The sequence below is a fragment of the Cupressus sempervirens genome, chromosome 8, assembly GCF_028749045.1.
Source record: "Cupressus sempervirens isolate cs-2001-9-10 chromosome 8, ASM2874904v1, whole genome shotgun sequence".
NCBI lineage: Eukaryota > Viridiplantae > Streptophyta > Pinopsida > Cupressales > Cupressaceae > Cupressus > Cupressus sempervirens.
This window is the reverse complement of record NC_143125.1, coordinates 625,984,218-626,003,805: the sequence shown is the minus strand read 5'-3', so window position 1 is coordinate 626,003,805 and position 19,588 is coordinate 625,984,218. Positions and strand designations below refer to the sequence as shown.

Genomic DNA, 19,588 nt, shown 5'->3' with positions numbered 1-19,588 from the left:
GCTTACCTGATCCCAATCATAGAAGATATCTTGCTCCAAGAGACTCATCATCTAGCATGATGCACATACTATTGAAAGTGCTAGATCCAAGACTATCTTGGATCCACTGTCATAAGATCGAGCCCTATACAGAGGAATAAGACCATCCTAAGATTAGAACAAGGTCCCCTCACAATCTACTCCCTCTCGCGAGGAAAGCCCTCATCTCAACTTTTCTTTATAATCCAAATGCAACCAACACACTACGCAATATATGGTGATCTTTGCCAATCAATAATGATTGATCACAAGGGTTCGTTTAGAGGGGTTCATTTAGTTGCTCGAATTAAATAATGTTGGAATTGTCGAATTCCAATATTTGACAATCTAGAAGTTTTAAATCTGGAAAATAGTTTTTGGAATATGGCTGGAACTGTTTGGTTAACCTTGAATTCATAATGAGCAGATGTGTTTTCTATGTTTGGTTCCATATTTCTAGAATTGGGATGCAAAGAAAGGAGCCCAATGAACCATGTCAAAGAAGATGTCGTCATGTCTGTGCTTGCCACCATAGAACTCACTACAATGTCTCAACAAGATCCTTTTTAGATCCACCATTCGAAACCTGCTTGAGCTTCCACTGAAGACTGATATTAGTTTTTAAAGAATGTGAGTAAACGTATTTACTCACCAAAAAGAAGTTGATGTGTGTCGCATCAATCCAGAATGGACTTCATGATCAAATGCTCCTTAAAAGCCATATGTAAATACATACATACATATATACATACATATATAACTGATTCGATATGTTCAAACTCTGTGGCCTGGATGTCTCCTACTGCAATTGCAATGAAACCCCCATCCTGTTGGATTTATGGGATCTGTCAGATATCTTCTATCTGATTATTGCTCAAAAGGAATCACCCATACATACATACAAACATAGGTACATAGGTATGTACGTACGTATGTACGCACATACGCACAGACACACGTACAGACCTACATACATACACACACACATACACACACAAATACACACACACATACACATACACATACACATACACATACACATACACATACACATACATACACATACACACACACACACACACATACACACATACCATACACATACACACATACACACACACATACATACATACATAACTGATTCGATCTGTTCAAACTCTGTACATATGCAGCGATCATATCACAGTATGAATATGATTCCATTATTCACTATTATCGTGAGCCGCTTCATTATTTGTTATATCACTGATTGAGATCAGAAGTTATGAATTGCTAAATACTGATCCTGATCAGATTACTTGAAGCACCGAACGTGATTTAGTATAATGGATCCTAACTAATGATTAAGAACAATTGTTAAGGGTTGTCTTATATAAAGACATGACCCTACGTGCCCAAAGGGCACGTAGAGTTATGTCTCTACATGAGACACAACACCTCAATCCTTATATATACAAAGTGGCATGATCGTTTGGAAACACATCAATACAACACATGCTATTGCCAGCGATCTGCATACTTATATCCATCTGCAATTTAAAGAAGAAAGCATCAGCATTATTCATTGAAGGATTCAAATACAAGTAAGATATCAAGATTCATTTCTTGAATGATCTAGTTATATCCTCACTGTGATAATTATCAAAATTAGAGCAGTAAAGTCTAAGCATAATTTAAAGAATAAAGTTCTACCTCTGATCTAATTTCCTTAACACATCCATGTGCAGATAACTAAGTTGTTGGTTCGAGTTTGGGGACAAGCTCAGATTTGAGTGCGGGTTTGTGGATTCAGGCAAAATAAAATCCATTTGGATTCATGGGGGGATTTGTGTGTGTGTGTGTGTGTGTGTGAGAAAAAAAATTAAGAGAAACAATATTTAGGACTAGACTTGACTGCCAATGTGGTTTCCAGTTATTCAATATATACTTCGATTTGGTGTCATATTTAAAATCAGCTTGGTGTTGGATATATGAGCTGTACCATTTAATTTTAAATTATATTGAATAGCAGTTTGCTAATGGTACTGTTATTCCATTTTGGCCGATAGCATATTATATTTAACTAGTTTGGCTGAAAAAATATTTCCATGGTTTCAAAAATACTTTCCAGATAACAAAAATATACTTGGAACAAGTACGTAGACCCACGATTCACAAGGTAATGGATATAAATCAATGTTGACTGATGTGTAGGCATCCCAACATTAAAAATATTGATTTTTTGCACACGAAAAGCAGGTCCTTCAAAAATTCATGAGCTTATTGCTACATCAATTCCAAGTGATGGCAGCTCCAAATGAGACCAATTAGCACCAATAGAAGGCCAGGATTAATCAAGCATTTGGAACCAACTATGATCAACTACTGAAATTTTTCTGTCATGGCATGCCAATTGACACTGGCAATAACATGTGCACTCTCTCAATAAACACAAGATTATGCATTGAAGCCATATTCAGCTGCCAAGCTACAGAGCTCAATCTTCCCAAATAGCTGCAGCCAATAATGAACAATGAACTCAAAAGGCCATCCAGTCCTATGCAATGAATGATTATTGAGACTTAATTCACACCAAGCTCACAATGAGGCAGTTGTTACTAATAACTGCTGTGTGCTCCAAGAGGACTGGGCATCTTGTGTAAAAGTACTGTTGGATTCATATACATCTCCAGAATTTCCCTCCACATCTCCAAGACCTGCGAACAAGGCTAATAATCTCAAGCAAACAATAAGCCTCCACAATCCCTTTTCATGATGCGTTCAATCTAAGAATAATTGGCAAAATAAGGTTTGGCCCCAATGAAATATATACAACCAAGGTTTCAATATAGAACGCTACAACTAAATCATTTGACTCAAGTCAATTACCAGAATCACCAGATGAATGAATGTAATTTCTTAATTATAAGCTTCGCAGCCAGAGCTTTCACATAGGCTTTGCCCAATGATATTTCAATACATCACTTAAATTATCATCTCCCAAGCATTCAGTTTCCTCCCACTGGACCCAGATAAATTCACCCTATTAGGAAATCGTCATGAATCAAATCTTACTTTGTTTAGAAGAGGAACTGCTTTAGTTCAGTTTTCGTCAATGAATGGTGGATTGCTATTTTTTAATTTTTATTTGTTTGTTTGTCCAGCACGTTCATTCTGCTCAACTACCAGCAGAACTAAAGTTTTAGATTCTACATACGAATGAAATCAATCTCATGAAACTGAATAAGCTCAATAAAATACTTCTGTGTTTTCTATCTTTGTAGGCTTAGGAACGTATCTTCTCTGATACCATGTTGTTTTTATGAGTGCTTGTTTAACCACAGGCAATGACTGTCATTGCCCTCCCAACCACAGCGATATATTTATCCCCCCCAAGCACTGTTGTTCTAAATAATGCAGATTCTGTGTATTTTAATTGCCAGGAAAGGAAGATTCAATCTTATTTTATACCTATCAGTGGTGCCCCTTCACCAAGTGTCACCACTCTTCACACTTGGCCCTATTTATTTAATAATTATATGATCAACATAATATAAATATATTATCACAATAAGAATGTTAAATATAATAATGATATTATCAAATATAAATATTATATTATGAAAAATTACATTGTCAACATAAATATGAATTCTGAAAAGTCCAGGTTCAGGATTAACTAGGTTACTAGAGTAAATCTGTGTGTGAAAATTCTGAATCCACCATGATTTGATATTAATGAGAAAAATTAACCCAAGCAGTGGATAAATCAAGACATTAACACCATCCCACTTAATTGGCCTCCCTACAATTGTCTAATTCAAATACACAAACTTGGAGAGTCATACTTGTAAAGGTACTTGATGCCACGCAAGGATTCCAGGGTGTGACCAAATATTTCCTGAGCAGCAGTTGCTTGTGCATAAACAGCAAAAGCCGTCGCGCAAAATTGGATAACACTGCAACAAAAGTTGAAACTCAAGAAATCGGTCATCTTCATTGTTCATTTCTCTGCTGACAGCATGGTAAAATATCTAATATATCAAGAAAAAACTGTACCTGATTGAAGAGAGAAGAATAAGTCCCACATTGAAAAGGAATGAATTCATTAATGTTCCACCCCATCTGAGTCATCCAACAACAACTGTATAAGAATCATTGTAGACAGGAATATAGAATACAGATAGATTTTGCAAGAGTCTGACAGTGGGAACAAAGAGATTAATAGTACTTCATTGGATGAATTGTTATAAAAACAAGTCTAAGACCAAGAACCATTGCCCCAGCTATTACTGCCAGAAGAAGGTAGAAACAAAAGAATGCAAATGCCACAGTTCCAAGAAGACCTGCGGAAGATAGCATAAGCAGGATCCATTACATAAGATGCAAACATATCAATCAGAACATAAAAGTAATCTCCATCAACATACAAATTAAAAGCCCCTTGTTTACATACCCCATACATGATCTAACTTGATGAACACCTCATTAAGGAATGGTGAAATAGGAGGGTTGATCAACAAGTATATCACAATATGAGCAACCCATGCAACAGAAACAACAAACCTGAAAGATGAGAGCAAATTTATTAACTCACAAATTAAATGGATAATAGCTCATTATTGAATACAAGTTTATAAAGTACGGTCAAATAAGCCAATTCAAATTGATCTAATCAAAATGTTCTATTATCAAACCAGAAGTTACAAACATCTAACCAAGTTCCATCCAAGGACAAACATATTCATTGGCGAGAGTAATCAAATTTTCCTAAGAGAAAATAACATAATATTATTGTATAAAGCTTAAAACAGGAGAACTAAACAGAATCAAACTTCCTTCACTAAATTTAAAAATTACATTAGCATCCCTCAAACATTAAATGTCAGTTCATTGTTCCACTTATTAATACATATTCTTCACAGTTTGTACACATCTTCTTAGTGTTGAGTAGCTTTCATGAAGGTGCAAATAAGTGTTTCATCATAATAACCTTGAGATTACAAAAAAATTTAAAACTGTTAGGTTTTACACATGCATGGTGCAAATATTAAAAAAGATTATCACTTAAGGTCAAGAACAGAGTCAACTAACTTAGCAGATTCAAAGGATAGAAAAATTAATATGCTCTACTTTTTACAAAAACTAGTATGCTCTACTTTTTCTGAACTTCTTACCAATGCACATGCAACAAGCCAAACCCCTATAAATAAAACATTATCAGACAACCATGTTCTCTGCAAGCTAGAGGAAAGGCTCTTAGCATCTTCATAATCAAAATGAATGCAATTTGATAGAAATTACCATTCACTGATATTGTCTTTGCCAAGTTTCTGGGAAGCAGGAAGAAGGGAACAAATTTCAAGGACAAAAACATTTGCAAATTTTGTGACAGCAAGAGGACAGCTATAAAGCTATTATATAAAAATTAATTTATGAGAAATAAATAGAAGTAAATGAAGTTACAATCTATCATCTATGTAAACAATAGGAATAAAAGAATTGAAATTATTCAAAGTTGTACTGTTGTACAACATTTTCCATCAAATACAATGCATCTTAATGTCTGCACTCCCATATTGTAGCTAGAAATCAGCGTTTGACCAATTTACGAGGAAGTAGGAAAAAGGGGACAAGTTCCAAGGACTGAAATTTTCGCAGATTTTGTGACAGCAAGAGGACAGCTATTAAACTATTATATAAAATGAATATACTAAAAACATATAAGTAAAAGAAGTTTTAGTATCGTGCATGCAAACAATAGGAGTACAAAAATTGAAATTATACAGAGTTGTACTGTTGTACAACATTTTGCATCAAAGACAATGAATCTTAATGTCTTTATTCCCATCTTGACTGGAAATTTCACCATTGACCAAAAATCAGACCATTTATACTTTTTCAGATCATCTCCTGCACTATCCGATGTCTCAATTTCAGGCATCTTGCAAACTATCTGAGAAAATTTTTGAGTACGTTTTCAATGATGCAAAAAACTACTTGTCATCCATCATCCGAAGAGAAAGTGCTAGGTTCCAGCATTATTCATCAAAAGAATTGAAGTATAGACAAATGAAACCAATTTTTGAATGTGCTGTTTTATACTGTTACTATTAGTCAGAAGCTTCTACAAGATCCCAACAAAGGGGTTCCAATCATTTCTAGGTCTTCAAGGTGGCAGTATCCCGGCTCTCGCATTGAAGCTTGAGTGCTGGTCGTATCCCCCCATCTATAACCAGTGGAACTAGCAACCCTCCATTAATATGACCAAGGGAATTAATTGTGTACTTAATAAATAAGACGCAAAGAGACCATATGGGAACCACAACAGCATGGATGGCTAAGCTCAGATTCAAGAGTGATCAAGACTGGTCAAGGAAGGCGCTATGTAGAGCTCCAAGGAGATCAGCCAAGAGGAATAAACAATGAAGCAGAACCAGAAACTTTTATTTTTAGCTAGCAATTGTGCTTTAAGTTATAAACCCCCCAAGAAATCATGGGGGATTCAACCCTAGTGATAATCAAATAAGGGCATAGGTGGAGACTCAAAGATTTATTGAACGTAGGCCTTGTTTTATTCCAAAATTTGATGATCACATTTCTAACCGTACTTATTGTGAAGCAAACTTGTAGGTGCATGGCCTTGGCAACATTGTAGCCAATGCCATCCAGCAAACTAATGAAATGACAACTTAAAATGATTAGGAGAAATGTCCTTTAATCATTCCTTGGATGAGATGGAGTTAAAAGATCTTCTACTAGAGGACGAGCTCATGAGGTCTCCACTCATCACATCTATTTTTGGTCCCTTCAGTTCATGTGTGTTGGCTAGGGAAGTGTTTTTATTCTGGGAGAGGCTGGCATTCTCTCACTCATCTTTTGGCTGATAGGGCTTGACAACAGTTAAGAATCCTAACAAGTTCTAACTTCACCACTGTAATATCCCTAGCATTTCTACTCTTGAATTTTCAATTTTGTGTTAAAATGCATTTCATCAAACAGTTGGTATGCAAAGTCTGAACAGAAGTATCTCAGTTCATGTGCCACAAACACAATAAAAATTACAAGTACCTTGCTTTAAAATCCTGTCAAACACTTGAATGGCAATAGTAATCTGATAACTTGCAATAATAAGTCATGAACTCAAACACTTAACACTTGGACTTAACTTTACCAAATGATAGATCCTTATGCTTCAGCATCTAAGATACCAATTCATCCAGGTGTCTGCTGGAAACAGAAGCCAATGCGGGTGGATTCTGGATGCGACCGGAAGCCTTACGGATGCTTCCCAGAAGCCAACTTTAAATTCACAAGCTGTAATTTTTCAACAAAATCAACAAATTGCAGGTTTACCCCAATTGCAGTCATCTTCTGCATCTTGTGGTCTCCAATCACTTATACCAAACAAAGCAGCGGCAAATAACTTCCCAAGTTATTCCTCATAGTCAGCAGGATTATCACACAAAAAGTATTCAAAAATTGCAATTGCTTATGCAACAACAGGCAGTGCAGAGCTTTAAACAGAACAAATCAACATCACCTCTCCAACAGCAACAATCACCCCAATCCCAAGTGATACGTCATCAGCAGAATCAACAACAACATTATACATATGCATATAGATAGTATAACTGTATATGCAAATACTCTGTGTTTGTGTATACACACATACGCATCCAAACGCATTCGCATCCCCCCAAAAAAAATCCCCACATCCCACATCCAGTTCCAGATCTGAATCTGAATCAGCAACTTAGTTCAGCATTTTAATTTTTATCAAACACTTGGCATGCAACATGGATGCAAACAATTCATCAAACACTTACCATGCAATTTACTATTTCTTATTAATGACCAATTACAGCGCTGGTACAAATATGAATTCCCAAACATATATGCAACCAATAATATTGGATACTAATGTATGATTGAGATCTCAAATATATTGCCACTTTAAGGAAAACCTGGAATAGCTCAAACCCCTTGACTTTCGGAAAATTGAATGAAAATGTAATGAACTCCGCTCAAATGTGCTGTGCGAACACCAAACTGGAAATACACCTTCAAATGCAAGGCATATGAGCCTTTGAGAACCATGTCTCAGCTGTAGAATTGACGTTGGGCTGGAATTACTATACACTAGCATTTGAATACGCCTAAAATGTGCTGTATGAATACCAAACCGGAAATACACCTTCAAAAGCAAGGCATATGAGCCTTTAAGAACCATGTCTCAGCTGTAGGATTGACGTTGGGCTGGAATTACTATACAGTAGCATTTGTAATCACTCGGAAGATTCCAAAGACTGCAATTTGTACTGCTTGAAGAGTCTTCAACCTCTGCAAACTGAAAACTGATTGCAAATTCTGATATCAAACCCCAATCTCTCTTCTTTAAGCATAATCATGGCCTCTAAGAAAGGCCATTGCCATTTGCACAATTGAGTGGGTGTTTCACCAATTCAAAGTGCTGAAAATCTATGAATAATTATCAATTCCTAGAGCTGAGAGCCTGCAAACCCTTGTCACAAATTCTTATCACCAATTTCATTAAAAGCAAATCCATGGACAGGTTTGATTTTAGACTTTTTGGCTTTATATAATTCCCAAAGACAAATCAACGAGTTTTCATCTTCACACTTCTCATAACTTAAATCATATTTGCCTTTGTTACTTTGGGCAATAATGAGCCACTTTATAATATAATCACTTAATGCAATTTATAACTTGACTTTATAATCATAAAATGCCTTTTCTTTAATAAAGTCATTAAATGCTCTCACTTTATAATGACTTTATAATATTAATTCTACTTTAATTATAAAGTCACACGAAGTCAATACAATATTCCCTTGAAATAATCAAATTATTATTAAAGATAATTAAATGTCACGACTCCATTTATAACCATTATTTAATGATTTTGACTTCATCACTAGCTAACCCATTATTCCGTCTTTCAACCTGGATGTCTTGATAGAAATAGTAAGGGTCCCTCTCTAACATCCACTAACTTACAATAAATAGCAAGTCCCTCCAAGCGGAACCAAAAACCTCTAAATATTAATGCCTTAAAACAAATGAAAGATCTGGGGTGGTAAACACTTATAATGGCCACCTAAGAAACTCCAAAACTCCCAAACAAGATCCTCTAATCCACCGTATTAGCCTACAAGGACCACTAATAGGCTAATCCAAACAACCAACAATGGTGAGATAAAAAGGGGGCATTACAAATAGTAGAATGTTGGAAACCTTTATCCGATTGAAAATATCTCATTGACAAATAGCCTTCCTTGATGCCATAGTGGAGAAAACGTTGACGTGTATTCAAAACCCATCATGGGTTTATTCCTCTTTTATACTAAGTGGGTGCTCAAGGATAAAGTAATGTTGGTGGACTACAAATACAAGGTGAATTTTGGTGATTCTCCATGTTTTTGCCTTTTCTTTTGGACATTGTGGAGCTAGTGGAGTATGTGTAAGACCTTCGCAAGACCCTCACTAAGAAACAATGCTTAGGCAATTTGGATGTGGTATTGGAGGTTGATGGCTTCAAGAAATGTCATTGATTGCCCATCAAACTCACTTAACCTGGAGGAGTTGAGCACTTTAGTGGAACAACTTTCTAATCTCCTCTAGAGTTTTGAGCTCAACCTTTCACCAAAGCACAATAAAGGGGACAGCATTTCAGAAGAAGATTCTAGGATTGCATACCACTAACAAGGTTGAATGGCTGATGAAATCCAACAAGGACCAATTGGATTGAAGGTGTGATGACCCTTACCACGAGGCTTCTAGAGACAATACTGAACTGTGGAGATTCTTTCTTTTTTTCATAAAATACTTGGCAATCATATGAGGAAGAAAATTTTAGTTTTTAAGACAATTTGCCAACAATAACCAGTTCAATGAAAAGTGGTAATACCAACAGTATAAATTTATAACAGAATAGCTAACTCTTTTCCAATAATAATTCAATGGAAACAAATCTGATACACACACAAATCGGTTGTAAAGAGTAGATGATTTTTATAAATATTTAAATAGTATCAAAACCTGAAGTTCAACCAATATTCTTGAACTCCACTCCCGGGCCACAAATCGCTATTGCTTTATGCAAACACTCTTCTGTCACCTGAAGTTTGAGCCTCCCATACTGACGGCGGATTTCTTACTCAAGCTGGTCCAAACTGGGTCGAATTGCGTCTCAAATTTGTCCCTGTTTGTTCAAAGGAAGATCGCCTGATATTTTGACTTGGTCGGTTCCCAATCAACCCCGAGTTCCTGCACACGTTATCGTCTCCCGCGATTTTTCCAAAGGTTTTCCAGACTTCATGTGAGCGTCAGTAATGGCCGCGGTTGCTTAAAAAAAATCACCGAAATTAATTAAGAAGGCACACTTCCGCCCGATCATATTTCCACATCTCCATTTCGAGGGTTTACAGTTCGAATTTGTAACTCCCAATATGTTCCCCTTTCCAACCTGCCCTTTGCAATTCGCTCCTATTGCCGGCTAAGCATAAATCGACCCTCCATCGTTCTGCTTGGACTAAGCCTGTCTGAGTTCGGGTAAGACCGAGTAATGTTTTCCGACCAGGCCTGGAGAATTTCCTGATCACCGATGCGCTATTATTTTTTTCCCCCTTCAAATTCCTCCAATCCTGCAACAGTTAATTCCTTCTGACTGATCTTTCAATGGTCAACAAATTACATAAATTGGCCTTAGGCCACAGATCTCTGTCTAGGTGAAGTGACTGTGATATCACTTCCAATTTGCAATAATTTGGGTGATATTCCACACCCTCAAAATTGCTTATCAATGGGAGTTTTCGTTCCCAAAGATAATTTGAGAATTTGCAGACCAGATGACTACAAATTGCTCCAACTAAAATAGAAATCGAATCCACAAAACCACTTGTCTCCAATGGGTGCCCCCTGCCCTCTATTTATTCACTTTTTTTGAGAAGTCGCTGGAAGCTTCTAGAATCATCTTGTTATAATAACTTATTATAATGCACTTTATTCTTAATTAACTTTATAAAATTAAATAAATAACTTTATAAAGTTAAAAGTACAATCTCAATTCGACATTAGAACAAGTAAGCCCCACTTACTGGATTATAACTCTCCGAGGGCAAGAATGTAATCATCTGGCAATAGAATGACTCTCTCTCCAAAATCATTTGCCTACGAAAGTCAATGATAGGTGAATCTCCGGTAGAAGTTATGTTGCTAGAAAGGGGACATGACAGGCCGCCCTTCCTGAAATTGCTTGTCCTCAAGCAATCTCAAAGCTGGATGCTGCAAAATTGTTACATTTTCCCAAGTGGCATCTTCAACTGGTAGATCTTTCCATTTAACCAAATATTCTCTGATTACCCTTCTGCAGAACTATTTTTCCCTGCTTTCCAAAATGAATTCCGACACTAAGATCAATTTCCCTTCATCATCCAAGGGAGGTAATACTGCAGAAGGTACCACATTCTGTCCCAACGCCTTTTTGAGGCGCGACACATGGAACACATTATACACTTTGCTATCTGCTGGAAGCTCAAGCTCATAAGCCAATTCCCCTATTTGTCTGGTGATCCTGAAAGGCCCATAATATCTAGGCTTAAGCTTTTCTGACCCACCTCTTTTGAGAGTAGATTGCGGAAAAGGCTGAAGCATGAGGTAAACCATATCACCAACCTCAAAGCTTCTCTCAGTTCTCTTCTGATCTGCATACTGCTTATATTAATTCTATGCCCAAGCGATATTATCGCGAAGAGTGCTAATAATGTCTTTGCTCTCTTGAATCAAATCCCCGGCACGTGGAACCCGGACATCACCCATCAGCAAGTCAATAAAGCTCGGTGCATCATACCCATATAATGCTCGGAAAGGTGTCATCTGAATTGACATGTGAAAAGTGGTATTGTAGCAATATTCAAACAAGTAAATCCATCTTACCCATGCCTTCTGTTGATCAACCACATAATTTCTCAAGTAGCTTTCCACCCACTTGTTTACTATTTCCGTCTGTCCATCAGTCTGCGGGTGATAACTAGTATTGGGTGTGAGCTCAGTGCCACATAATCAGAACACCTCCCGCCAAAAATGACTCAAGAATCTACTATCTCTGTCACTGACAACACTGCGAGGTATCCCATGTAATCGGAAAACCTCTCTGAAGAATACCTCAGCTACCTGTACTGCTGTATAAGTAGTGGTGATGGGAAAGAAATGAGCATACTTCGTTAGTCTATCCGCCACCACATAAATGCAATCCCATCCCTGAGCCTTGGGCAACCCTGTAATGAAATCCATGGATATGCATTCCCACTTCTGTTTTGTGATGGGAAGTGGCTGTAGGAGTCCTACAGGGAAGGTGTGCTCTTGTTTATTTTGTTGACAAACAGGACACTCACGAATATACTGCAATACATCCTTCTTGAGTCCTTTCCATGTAAACCGTTCCTGCACCTGTCTATATGTTTTAAAGTACCCGGGATGACCAGCTACGAGTGAATCATGAAGAGCCTGCATAATAGACCGTTTTACCTTTGATCCTGGAACTAAAAAGATCCTGCTTTTGTAAATGATCAATTCGTCCACAAGTGAATACCTGGTGTCAACAATTGTCCCATCAACTATCCCAGATGCCCAAGAGTCTCTAGCGTATTCTGCAACAATCAAATGCTTCCGATCTTCAGAGATCTCAACCATCGCACTAAGATGTGGCCTACGTGACAAGGCGTCTGCTACAAGATTCTGAGTGCCCTTAACGTATGATATATCAAAGTTGTATGCCTACAGCTTACTCACCCATTTCTGCTGTCTATCATTGAGATCTCTCTGTCCAAGGAAATGTCTCAAACTGTTGTGGTCAGTTTTTATACAAAACTTACCTCCTATTAGATACTGCCTGAATTTAGCTAATGCGTGTATGATAGCTAACATCTCCTTATCGTAAATGTTGAATGATCTTTCTGGCCCACGGAGTTTCCTGCTCTCATATGCAATAGGGTGTTTGTCCTACATCAAAATAGCCCCAATACCATCTCCTGAGGCGTCACAAATGGCTTCGAGAAATCGGGCAATGCTAACACCGGGCATGAAGTCATGATCTCCTTAAATCTGTCAAAACAAGCCTGTGCCTTTGCTGTCCAAACAAAAGCTCCTTTTTTGAGCAAATCTGTCATAGGGGCCGCATGTCGCGAATATCCGCAAACAAATCTGTGATAGAAGCCACATAAACCAAGGAATCCTCTCAGCTGGGTCAAGTTCTCAGGAATAGGCCACTCCACAATAGCACGGATCTTATCAGGATCCATCCGTACTCCTTCTCTACTAATAATATGACCTAAGTATAATAACTGGGTCATGCCCAAATCACATTTGGACTCTTTGGCATACAAGGACTCTACCTACAAGGTACTCAGTACTGTCTCTAAATGCTCCATATGCTCACACCATGTCCGACTGTATACCAAGATATCATCAAAGAAAACCAACACAAACTTCCTCAGCTGATGATGGAAGACCTTATTCATGGTGGACTGGAAAGTAGCTGGTGCATTGGTCAACCCGAATGGCATCACTACAAACTCAAAATGTTCACAATGACATCTGAAAGCAATCTTCTCTATGTCTTGTTCTCTAACTTTAATCTGGTGGTAACCGGATCTCAAGTCTATCTTACTAAAGTAGCATGCCCCATGTAGTTCATCTATCAGTTCATCAATCCGTGGAATAGGATATCTATTCTTAATGTTCTTCTTATTCAACATTCTGTAATCAATGCACATCCGAAGACAACCATCTTTCTTCTTTACCAAAACTACTGAAGAAGCAAAAGGAGACTTACTAGGTCTAATGTGTCCCATTGCGAGAAGCTCCTTGATGGTTTTTTCTATTTCATCTTTGAGCCTCTTTGGATGCCTGTATGGAGTAATCATAACTGGTTTAGCACCCTCTTCTAATTCGATGATGTGCTCAATCCCTCTATCAGGTGGTGTACCAGGTGGAATATCGCTGAATACCTTACTATACTTTTCCCTCAATATCTGGATGTCTGGATGATATTCTGTCTTTTGTTGTTCCTCCTTTGTGGGCATGAGAGTACACATGGCTGCCCATTCAATATCATTATGCCTCACCAATTTTTCCAATCGCCTGAGAGAAATGGTTCGGATGTCACTATTCCTGATAGCTCTAAACACATGCTGCTTCCCATCTACCTCAAACTTGATCTCCATGTCCTTGAGACGGAAAGTGACTTCACCCAATAAACGTAACCATGTTTAACCTAAAACGATATCCAAGTCGCCCATATTGACCACATGGTAATCTGCTTTAAACTCATAATTATTGACGTAAAGGCATGTCTCTAACCATTCTATTACACTTAAAGAGTGTATCCATCGGCAACCTGTCCTCGGAGACCCTCAAACTCCTCTATCTTAATTCCACGACGCTCAACCAGACGTGCATCAATGAAGTTGTGTGTAGCGCCTGCATCAACCAATGTGATCACCTTCTGTCCTGCTAGAACACCATGTAACCTAAAAGATCCCTCCTGCTGAATACTAGAGAAATGCCCCTGCTGTAAATGTAACTCAATTTCTTCCTTTTGTTCTAAATTTCCTGTTTCTTCTTCAAGTTCTGAACTATTGTGGTCATCCTCATTTGCCGTACTATCAGAATCTGATCCTTCATAATATGCCCACATAACTCTATTGGCCTTTCCCTTAGGTCTCAAAGGACAATCATGGTCCTTGTCATATGGGCCTTTGCAATAAAAACATAGTTTCTTCCTGCACAAGTCGTTTAATGCTTCTGTATCTAGGGGTGTAGTAGATTTTCCTTTGGTTTCAATACTCGTTCCTTTATTCTTATCAAGCTTCTTATTGTCTCTGAAATAAGTAGTATTCTTGGAAGTGAACCTACTAGAAGGTGTTGTAAGCTCCATACTCCACGCTTTCCTCATGGCCTCCGGAAGTGTTGGTGGGTCAAATGCCTTAATCCACCCCTTAAGGGGTTCGGACAATCCTTCTGTGAATAAGATAACCAACCGTCTCTCAGACACATCCTGTACCATAACTAACAACCTCTGAAATTCACTAATATAAACTTCCAAATTGCCTGTCTGTCTTAACTGTGCGAGGTCACGAAAATAAATCTTCGGATCCTTTTTATCAAAATGCTCAACCAATCTATCCACAAAGTCCTGGTAAGATGTTACCTGATTGTGTTGAAAAGTAACCATCCCATGTGACCACCAATCATGAGCTGCGCCTTCCAAATGCAAGGTGGCGTACCTGATGGCATCTATCTCAGACATAGGCCTTAATGCTAGGAAGGTGTCCAACTTATGAATCCATGCCTGTGCTGTCGTCTGACCACTACCGTCGAAAGATGGTAAAGTGATTTTGCTAACAGCTCGTTGTAACTCACTATCATGACCTCCTCTAGACCTCCTATTCTGACGGCTACTCCTCATATGCTCTCTCCTTTGGTTCAAATAGCGATCAAAGTTCAATAATTCACGCACATGCGGTGGTAATGTCTGCCATTCTGCAGTAGCAGCCCTGAGATCATCCTGAAAATCATCCGGCAAATCATCTTCTCCTATTTCTTGAGCCTCCTCCCTTAGGAAAGTGGGACGAGTAGGCCTATTTGCTGTCCATGATCTACGCCTAGGAGCCCCCTGTGAACCTGCCACACTTCTATTATCATGATCAGGTGTACCTCTACCTTGTTCCTGAATCCTGGGCTGAACAACTCTCTCCATTATGGTAGTCAAAGCTTGTAGTGACTGGGCTATTTCTTGCTGTTCGGTAATCATGATTCTGTAAAACTCTCTGGTTTCATCCTCAACAACTCTGGGAAATCTAGGTGGACTCTGTGACTGTCTTTCACCCATATCTCTGCCCTTAAGTATTGTTCTCCTGCGAATATAATATCTGGAATATGGTTGCAAAAGATGTTCTACCCAACAGGATGGCAGGAACACTGCTCTGATACCACTGTGATGACCCTTACCACGAGGCTTCTAGAGACAATACTAAATTGTGGAGATTCTTTCTTTTTTTCATAAAATACTTGGCAATCATATGAGGAAGAAAAATTTAGTTTTTAAGACAATTTGCCAACAATAACCAGTTCAATGAAAAGTGGTAATACCAACAGTATAAATTTATAACAGAATAGCTAACTCTTTTCCAATAATAATTCAATGGAAACAAATCTGATACACACACAAATCGGTTGTAAAGAGTAGATGATTTTTATAAATATTTAAATAGTATCAAAACCTGAAGTTCGATCAATATTCTTGAACTCCACTCCCGGGCCACAAATCGCTATTGCTTTATGCAAACACTCTTCTGTCACCTGAAGTTTGAGCCTCCCATACTGACGGCGGATTTCTTACTCAAGCTGGTCCAAACTGGGTCGAATTGCGTCTCAAGTTTGTCCCTGTTTGTTCAAAGGAAGATCGCCTGATATTTTGACTTGGTCGGTTCCCAATCAACCCCGAGTTCCTGCACACGTTATCGTCTCCCGCAATTTTTCCAAAGGTTTTCCAAACTTCATGTGAGCGTTAGTAATGGCCGCGGTTGCTTAAAAAAAATCGCCAAAATTAATTAAGAAGGCACACTTCCGCCCGATCATATTTCCACATCTCCATTTCGAGGGTTTACAGTTCGGATTTGTAACTCCCAATATGTTCCCCTTTCCAACCTACCCTTTGCAATTCGCTCCTATTGCCGGCTAAGCATAAATCGACCCTCCATCGTTTTTCTTGAACTGAGCCTGTCTGAGTTCGGGTAAGACCGGGTAATGTTTTCCGACCAGGCCTAGAGAATTTCCTGATCACCGATGCGCTATTATTTTTTTCCCCCTTCAAATTCCTCCAATCCTGCAACAGTTAATTCCTTCTGACTGATCTTTCAATGGTCAACAAATTACATAAATTGGCCTTAGGCCACAGATCTCTGTCCAGGTGAAGTGACTGTGATATCACTTCCAATTTGCAATAATTCGGGTGATATTCCACACCCTCAAAATTGCTTATCAATGGGAGTTTTCGTTCCCAAAGATAATTTGAGAATTTGCAAACCAGATGACTACAAATTGCTCCAACTAAAATAGAAATCGAATCCACAAAACCGCTTGTCTCCAATGGGTGCCCCCTACCCTCTATTTATTCACTTTTTTTGAGAAGTCGCTGGAAGCTTCTAGAATCATCTTGTTATAATAACTTATTATAATGCACTTTATTCTTAATTAACTTTATAAAATTAAATAAATAACTTTATAAAGTTAAAAGTACAATCTCAATTCGACATTAGAACAAGTAGGCCCCACTTACTGGATTATAACTCTCCGAGAGCAAGAATGTAATCATCTGGCAACAGAATGACTCTCTCTCCAAAATCATTTGCCTACGAGAGTCAATGATAGGAAAATCTCCGGTAGAAGTTATGTCGCAGGAAAGGGGACATGACAGAAGGTCTCTTTCTTTGCAGTAATACTAAATGTACTCTGTCAAGAAGGTGTCCTAAGAAATATGTATTACTAATAGTTCTCTCTAATGGGAAAATGCCCATATAAACAAACTATATTGAATATATGGCTCCAATTTTGTAGACCTCTAACAAATACAAGTCTTAGGAACTTGAGCTTTGTGGACAAGGATAAATATAATTAACACCCATGTTTTCTTTGTTCCTCGATCTGTGAGTCCATATGAGCAATGGTTCAGAATAGTTAAATGTAATATTTTCTTTAAGATTAATAGAAAAGGAAGTAGCTCCTGAGATTGCACTTTATCTATCTAAAAAAAGAGTAGCCAACATATGCTATTTATAAACAAACATTCACTTATCAAACTAAATTAGATTTGAGTGACAATTTGCTGACCCAATTTCAAGTCCTATCCAGTTGCTTGCTAGGCTAGGGACATCCTAATCAAGCCTAGGGGTTATAAGGGCTTGCCCCCTTGATCATTGTGTTCATGCAATTGGTATTCATACCAAGCCAATCCAGGTTATTTGGTTGTCAATTCTCCATGTATGTATGTCCAAGTATTGAAGGGATCGTTTGTAAATCATCACTTGTGAATCCATCAAAATATATCGTTCATTCATCCATCAATTATAAATCGCTCAAGAAATCAAGCAAACAATCATCACTTGATCTTGGGATCAAAAAAACAAATAATTCAGCAACCAATCATCTCTATATCTAATATGTATTCATTCAATCACCATTCACCAATGTATCAAACAACATTCATTACAAAATCACTCATCAATCATCTAATTAAAGGAAGAATTCATTCAATCAATCAAACACTTGTACAAATATCAATCATTCAACAACAATTGAATGATCAAGTCTGATTTGAGTTGAACTCAAAAAAAGTACAACAATCTAAAATATTAGGGAAAGTGGTTGGTATGCCATATTATTGTATTTACTATTTATTCACCCACAAACAATCATGTAGGGGTCAGTGATAAAAAGTGATTGGGAGAGCAAAGATGAGTTCCTCGTCTAAGTACGTTACTCCATTGTTGGATGCACACTAGTTCATGCCACTTGTCAGCCAAGAAATGTTGTATCATGCCCTTGGCCTTACTTGCAGCAAAATGTTTTTGGTGCCCAATTGGGTGTTCTTTTCCAATTTCTTTGATCGTTGGTTGTTGGAAGTGAAACTAAGGAATGGCAGCAATCATGTATGGGATAGCAAGGAAACACGATTGGGAGAGCAAAATTGGATTCACCTTCTACATAGGCCACCCCATTGTTGGATGGATAAAGTTCTAGCCACTTGTGGGCCAAGGGATGTTATATCATGTAGTTAGGCTTAATTGCAGGCCTTGTGGCAAATATTCTCCACTCCCTACAATGGTTGTTTGTTGAAAGTGAAACTAAGGAATGGTACAAATCATGTACGGATTTGTAAGGAAACACAATTGGAAGAGTAGTGATGGGTTCCACTTCTAAGCAGGCCACCAGATTGACAATAGTTCTTGCCCCTCATGAGCCATGGGATTTTGTTTTACACACTTGGGCTATACTCGGGCAAATGTTGTTCTGAGGGCCCTATTAAGCTCTCCTCTCCGATCCCTAATATAGTTGCTTATTGGAGATGAAGTTACAGATTTCAGTATGTGATGCTCTTTAACTTGATTCCCCGTTAGTTATTTACTTTAAAAGTTCAATAAACATTATATAATTTAATTATAGAATGCTATTTGTAACCGAATTATACTGTGATATTGTTACTTTTGGACACTAATTGGGTATACCCCAATTAGGGGACATTAGAATTGGTATTATAGCTTTGCTCGTACCAGCCTATATGGAAAAGAGAAAACAATGGATACATTCTATTCAAAAAGAAATATTGAAGGTGTCAGAAGCATTCTTTAAACTCGGTCCAAAAATGATAGTTCAAGGTCCATAGTGAGCATATGATAAACTGGTGCTTTTAGATAGATAGCAATGACCAAATAACAGCGGCATGGTATGAGGGAGGTTTAATACCCCATAGGTCATAATCGCTAATAAATGATAGTGTTATTCTTTAACA

The 19,588-nt window shown here is 37.9% G+C and overlaps 1 protein-coding gene across 3 annotated transcripts in view; it reads right to left on the bottom strand.

Moving 5' to 3' along the window:
• Positions 1 to 19,588, bottom strand: part of LOC149543999 (LIMR family protein At5g01460-like) — a 123,678-nt gene that overhangs the window by 15,950 nt on the left and 88,140 nt on the right. For all 3 annotated transcript variants that reach the window (XM_089798637.1, XM_089798638.1, XM_089798639.1), the window contains exons 10-13: positions 4,454 to 4,563; positions 4,229 to 4,343; positions 4,057 to 4,122; positions 3,846 to 3,956 (exon numbers count right to left, since the gene is read on the bottom strand). In XM_089798637.1, coding sequence (XP_089654763.1) covers positions 3,846 to 3,956; positions 4,057 to 4,122; positions 4,229 to 4,343; positions 4,454 to 4,563 — 402 coding nt within the window. The remainder of the gene's footprint in view (positions 1 to 3,845; positions 3,957 to 4,056; positions 4,123 to 4,228; positions 4,344 to 4,453; positions 4,564 to 19,588) is intronic.